Source organism: Brienomyrus brachyistius, chromosome 19 (genome assembly GCF_023856365.1).
Source record: "Brienomyrus brachyistius isolate T26 chromosome 19, BBRACH_0.4, whole genome shotgun sequence".
NCBI classification, from domain to species: Eukaryota; Metazoa; Chordata; class Actinopteri; order Osteoglossiformes; family Mormyridae; genus Brienomyrus; species Brienomyrus brachyistius.
Genome location: NC_064551.1, coordinates 9,300,624 through 9,307,223, shown reverse-complemented (window position 1 = coordinate 9,307,223; position 6,600 = coordinate 9,300,624). Strand labels below are relative to the sequence as shown.

The window sequence follows — 6,600 nt, the reverse complement described above, 5'->3', positions numbered from 1 at the left end:
CTTTGTGACTGTGGCTGGGATCTTACAGGAAGCCATGCAAATCTAAACACAGAACCTGTGTTGGGGACACGCCCCGGAGACACGAGGCCACTGTACTGCCCTGTTAATAATAATAATTGATACTTCAATGATCCCTCAGAGAAAATTCTCTTTACGCCTCCCATCTTGCTGTCTGTAAGTGGGAGCAAGCTGCGCCCCCCCCCCCCAGAGGAAAGTGCAAATGCAATCCCCACTAGCACAAATTATGCAGTTGAGATTTCCATATTTGGCAATGGCTGAGCCTCATTCTGGGTAAATCACCATAGTGATCTTAATATCACCCCTGCTAGATAAGTATCATTATTTGTTATCAGTCATTGGTCATTATTATTACTCTTACTGTATGCTGTTAATCCATTTGTTCATGCATTTATTTTGCTTTATTTAGGTTTTATCTATTTATATTTCAGTTATAGGCCAGTTGTAGGATTTCAGCGGGTATATAAAGTGATATAAGTTGTTAGCCCTTTCGGAGCCAAATTAGTACAGTCTTAATACATGGAGTAAGGTATGAGATATAAAGACTATGAAAATAAATACTATACAAATTATCCCCTAAAGCTGTGATGGATAAGTGGAGGAAATGGTGTTTTCAAAATAAATCGAAGATATTATTAAGAAGAACATTACTGTGTTAATCATGATGTGATTATTTTGGACTGAATAAGAGCGCCCCCATCAGTACTCTATTTCACTTGCAGTCGCTGTTTTCGCACTTCTAAAATGCGATTTATTTTTGCTAAATTTATCTTTCATACCTAACGCTTAATGTCAGGAAAGCTTCTGGACTACACGGCGAAAAGAAAAACCAGACTGAGTGGTTTGAAAACTACGTCCACAAAATGTTCAGGTTTGCACATCTGGACTAGACCTCTCTGATATCATTAATCGCCCATCGCGAAAACGTACTATTTCCCTTCCTATAGGGGAACCCTCCCCCCAAAAGAAAAGAAAAAAAAAAGGAATGTAAAAAGTTGTTAAACAACTTTTATCGATGAGTGGTTTCCGACATTCTTGAATATTGTTTCCCTTCAAGAAATTATTATTATTAATGTTATTAAAATGTGTCTTCCTCTTCGTCCTTTAATTATAATAACAACTATTACCGGCCTACTACTACCAATAGTAATAATGATAACAACAACAACAACAACAACAACAACAATAATAATAATAATAATTATTATTATTATTATTAACGTCCTCACTGCTGGCGTGGGGCAGCCTGACCAGAACATGCAAAGCCACAACTTAAGTTTTGAGAAAGTCATCACTTCCAATAAACTAGAAAGAAAAAAGAAAGAGAAAAAGAAAGCTGGGATTTACGGGAATCTTACGACCTCGGTCCAACAAATATTTACCACCAAAGCCGTAACTCCCGCATGTACCGCGACAGAACGCCTGAGGTGGCCAAAGATCAAAAGCCCTCATACAATGGTGGCCAGTGGAGAGCCGTGGTTCTAAGGAAAACGTGTCCTGCAATTTAAGTCCTACTTCCCGGGATGTGCCACCTCCTCGTTGAATGACCGTCTAATAATGCCGAGTCAGTGTGGGACTGGCGATGCCAACGGCGCGGTGAAAGAGGAGGGGACCAGTGCGTCGGTGGCTAATAATAAGTCAGCGGGAGTGCAAGTGACAAATGGGGTCGGGAATTTGTTCAGTGCGCATTACAGATGTGAATAGAGAGGACGCATGAGTTGTTAGTACTGGCTTCCAAAGACTCATGGACTACTGGGAAAGGGAAGCGGTGTTATAAATGCATGGAACTGAACAGGGAAAGCGGATTTGAGCGGTTTTAAGGAGGTTTAAGCAGTTTTGTTATAGGGGAATAAATCCTTCAAAGCCCGGGACCCTGATGCCGCTGCAGGGGTGAAAGGGATGAGCTACGAGGCGTTAACGTTTGGGGTTCGGGAGTAGGGGTTCTGTTGTAGAGGTCACTGGCGAAAGTAAAAACCCTTCAGTTTCCGTGTGCGGTTCGAACAGGAATGGATGCCAGGACGGATCAGATCACGGCAGGGAACTGCTATGTGATTTTGACCAAAGCCAAAAAGCAAAGGCTAAATGAATTGCAGGAGGCGGCATATAAATTCATGAGTGACAATTTCTTGGAAATACTAAGAGATCCAAATGTTTACGGACGCCTGACTGGACACGAACGGGATCTGATCCTGAAAAAAAGATTGGAAGGGCACCCGACTTTAATGGTGGCCGAAATAAACGACGCTTACGAGCGGGTTGGAAGTAGACCTCCGAGCCGGGACAGCAGTCGTCCTCAAAGTCCGTTGTCCATAGTGTCCTGCGAAGAAAATCGTATGATATATTATTACAACGAGGCTGCCAAAGACTGGAAATCACTCACTCAGATGCCGGACCAGATCAGCACGAAAGGCTGCGGCATTTGCACCCTGTACAATTATTTATTCGTGGCAGGTGGTATAAGAAACGACAAAGGTAAGCAGTCCGATAAGGTTTTCTGCTATAATCCATCCACGGATAGATGGAGCGAAATAAGACCATTCAACCAGCCGCGATCGCAGCTCAAACTAGTGTCCATGGACGGATACCTGTACGCCATAGGCGGGGAGTGCCTGTTTAGCGTGGAGAAATACGACCCTCGTACGGACAGATGGGCTCCGGTGGCTCCTTTGCCAAAAGGGGCGTTTGCCGTGGCTCACGAAGCAACCACATGCAACGGAGAGATATACGTGTCAGGGGGATCTCTCTTTTACCGGTTGCTGAAATACGACCCCAGGAGGGACGAGTGGCAGGAATGCGCCTATAATAACAGCAGGAAGAAATCCACGGACATGGTGGCGTTTAAAAATTACATTTACAGGTTTGACATTAACCGCGATCGCGGCATTAGCGTGTTCAGGTACAACACCGTGGTCAAAATGTGGCACGAAGGCGCTGCCCTGCAGCAGAGCGAGCCGCCGCCTTTCCGCTGCGCCCTCATCGGTAACTGCGTCTACTGTGTGAACCGCTGCCAAACTCTGCAGTGTCTGCTGGAGGAGGACGGTACCCGATTCGTACAAGATCCTCTGAAAGCCCCGCCAGGGACCAAGGGCGTCCTCCTGCCGTTTGTTCTAATCTTACCCGAAAAGTGAAGCAAAGGGATTCGCACAGCTATATGTGTTAGCAAGAAGACGCAAGCGCATAGACACAAGCTGATTAAATGAACCCATTTGTTAAGTGCATTATCGGTATATTAAGTTTGAAGTGCTTTATTACAGTTGACGAAACAGGCGATGTCTTCCTTTGCATGCTGGACAGAAAAATATAAACACCTATATGCCTCTAGCCTAAATAAGTATTTTTTCCCCTCCGTGGTAAGGTACAAATTGTGAGCAGTCCAACAACAGCAGCTTATTAGCATTTTCTTGTTGATCTTTATGAAATTTTGCCAATGTCTTTAAATATTGTGAAAAGAGAAGTTTACAGTGTTCATACCAGAGCGTTAAATGTGCTGTGGCGTAGAAAACGTGTCTGTGCAAGGCAGTACACATCAAGAAAAGCAGCAAAGCAAAAAAAATGTTTTAAATGTCTTCTTGTTTGTACTTTCTGTAATGTAATCTTAAGGGATGTAACATGTAATGCCTTGTGACTAAAGATCGGAAGAGGAAGTGATGCATTTTGCACAATTTAAGAAAGACCGCAGAGTATTTCGTGCATCTCGGTCACTGTGTTTTCTCTCGGCAAAGTAGAATGTAGACAAAAATGTTGTTATAACGTTGAATGTATATAGACAAAAAGCAAAAAACAGAGAAACAGCTGAGATGTGTGATATAATATTCAGTAGGACGCTTTTGCCTCAGAATGCTGTTCGGAGACTGTTTGAAAACTGTGACCAAAGGAAAATCTCACTCTGGAGCTCGACACTACGGCAGCTGAGGTTTTCAAAGATGCTGACTCACGCAGTGCCCTTCGTTTGAAAGGTTGCCAGTCCAACCGTTATGCTAGATTTTCTGCACACCTATTCTAAGGACCGTTTCTTTGTTTTTAAGCCATATCTTAAAAACAAGAGATTATGCAATATCTCGAGTGATACCTTGAGGACAGTTGCTGAAATTCAATGATGCAATTGATGACTGTTACTGTGGGACCACCTTTACAAATGTCATGGGGGTTGGGACATGATTTGCATGCATTTCACCACACTGCTGCACTTCTCTGTATGTCACCATCATCGTCATCCGTACACCCCGCTCTTTTTGGAACATTCTTCCACCCCACTGACCCCCAAGGATGGCCATTTTACAGTTTCATCTGTTGCCTTTTTGCATCACCTTCGAGCGGTAGTTGAAGCAAGTTAATTTCCCAATGCGTATTCATCTTTTGCCAACTTGCAAAATACATTCCCGTGCCTGTCTTCACTCTGTGTCGTTTTGCGAAAGTTCATCTAGTCACACAGTCAGAAAAACACATTTCAGCACAGTGTTCCTTCATTGTAACCTCTCCAATCCCTTTACGGAGCTGTTTGACTTCATTGACACTTGCTGTCTTCACTCATATTTTTCTGTCTGTGTTCACTTACTTTTATTTTTAACAGCATTAAACATTATTGATTCCAAGGCATTCCATGGTGATGTCATCTGGAATACGGGCAGAAAACTTACCCCAGTGATATACACATCTGTGCAGTGCCATTCTCCTTGTTTTTTAGAGGCTTTTCTATAGATACTTTTCTATATGGTTAATCAAGTCTGTGATTTGCCAGTACCTTTGTCCTCAAAGCTGGCAGTTAAATGCTGCATTGTAACCTGCATTCCATAATGAATCGAGGGGAGTCTGAAAGAGCCCATTTACACGGTTTGTTAGCGAAGCTGCTTTGCGAATGGAGTCTGGACTTGGTTTTCACCTGTAGCTGAGCTGTTAGCTTTGCTGTCAGAGTGTAACACAGTCAACAGGAGTCACACACGTCCTGCTCTAAGCTGCGTTCTCGTTAATATGTGTTAAGTATGTTTTAGTATGGGTTAAGATAACTAGCAAAATACTATGATGAGTGATAACTTACTGCTTGGCTTCTGTCATTAAGTTCTGTAGCACTTACCACATATGACTGAAATAAAAATGTATAATTTTGGTTGAGGCTATGCGAGCGTGATAGTGCTTTATTCATATGGCAATGATGATTGAAACTAAACACATACAAGAATATCTCAGTTTAATTCCTGAAGAATTAGTTTTACAGTTGATGACACAGAATTACCAAGAGGAAGTTGTGCATAGGGGAGATGTGATTGCACTGTGGGTTGCACTGTTACCTCACACCTCTGGAGTGAGGGGCTTTGCACCACGCCCTGTGTGTGTGGAACCTGCATGTTCTCCCTGTGCTGTGTGGGTTTCCTCCCACAGTATAAACCAGTGTTTCTGGTCCTTGGGAACCCACAGACAGTCCATGTCTTTTTTCTCTTTTTGCTCCCTACCGGCAGCTTGGAGGGAGCAAAAATGTGTAAAGGCTGTGGGTCCCCGAGGACTGGATTGGGAATCATTGGTCTAAAACATGCATTTTTAGTTAAATTGCCCATTTGTATGATTGTGGCTGTGCCCTTTTGCCTTGGGATGGATTCCAGGAGCCCCCGCATCACTGGCTGTGGTAAGTGGCTCAGAGATGGAGATGGATGAAGAGATATTTACATAGACAACACAGATTATCTAACATGTAATAATGGACAATATTCTGTTCTACTGACATCAGAATTGAATCTTTTTTTATGAATTGTCCTAAATAGTTTTGACAATTTAACTCACTCATCCTCACATTGCAAATGATGCTGCAGCCAAATTCAAGTAAAAAAAAATCTGTATAAATCTTATGACTGTTAATTTTTGCTGTCATGACAACACCTCTCACCAGAACTGAAAGCATAGAGATTCCTTTTTGCAGCATATTTTGCCCCATGTGAGGATAGATACATTATTTTAACATTTGACAAGTACTTTTGTGTCTTATGAAGATTTACATGTATTTATTTAGCAGAAACATTTGTCAAATGAGGAAAGGTTGTGGTCAATGGGCCGGGTCAGCAAGCCACCAGCAGCCCTGGAGCAGTTTGAATAAAGGCTGATTTATACCTGTGTGTAGAATCTATGCAGTAAGTACAGCACATCCGCACACCCTCCGCCACGGCCCGCGGCCTAGCCTGATGTGTACTGTACCTGCCTAGGAATGTAAGTACATGTTGCGGTGATGAGGGCACGCACAAGTATAAATTCTCGCAATGGGGTCACGGTGTGAGATCTGCATAAGCTTAACACAGAAGTCTGAATCAGCCTTAAGGGTCTGGTAGTGCTATGGGATCTGTGGCAGACATGAGATTCAAACCCACAACTGGGATAGAGGTCTATCCTGAGCGACATAGCAATCAAATCATTTGGGAACTTGCATGCAGAATGAGGACAGACTAGAATACAAACATAAATACAATACATAATACATTTAGCATTTATAATACACATGGCATTGGCCACGAATGAAACCCAGGTTCACTCTTTGGGTACCGGCTATGTTATCCGCTATAGTATCAATCAGAGTTGTGGTACTCAAGGCCGGAATTGGAT

The 6,600-nt window shown here is 42.8% G+C and overlaps 1 protein-coding gene and 1 pseudogene across 1 annotated transcript; one reads left to right on the top strand and one right to left on the bottom strand.

The window, feature by feature from the left end:
• Positions 1-207: 207 nt before the first annotated feature.
• On the bottom strand, positions 208-337 carry LOC125715278 (U1 spliceosomal RNA; annotated as a pseudogene).
• Positions 338-1,461: 1,124 nt separating this feature from the next.
• LOC125714932 (kelch repeat and BTB domain-containing protein 11-like) lies at positions 1,462-5,132 on the top strand. Its single transcript, XM_048986038.1, has one exon. The coding sequence runs from the start codon at positions 2,025-2,027 to the stop codon at positions 3,144-3,146; it is 1,122 nt and encodes a 373-aa protein (XP_048841995.1). The 5' UTR covers positions 1,462-2,024; the 3' UTR covers positions 3,147-5,132.
• The last annotated feature ends 1,468 nt before the right edge of the window (positions 5,133-6,600 follow it).

Coding starts and splice junctions, on each gene's coding strand:
- LOC125714932 (XM_048986038.1), top strand. CDS start 2,025: ATGGATGCCAGGACGGATCAGATCACGGCAGGGAACTGCTATGTGATT.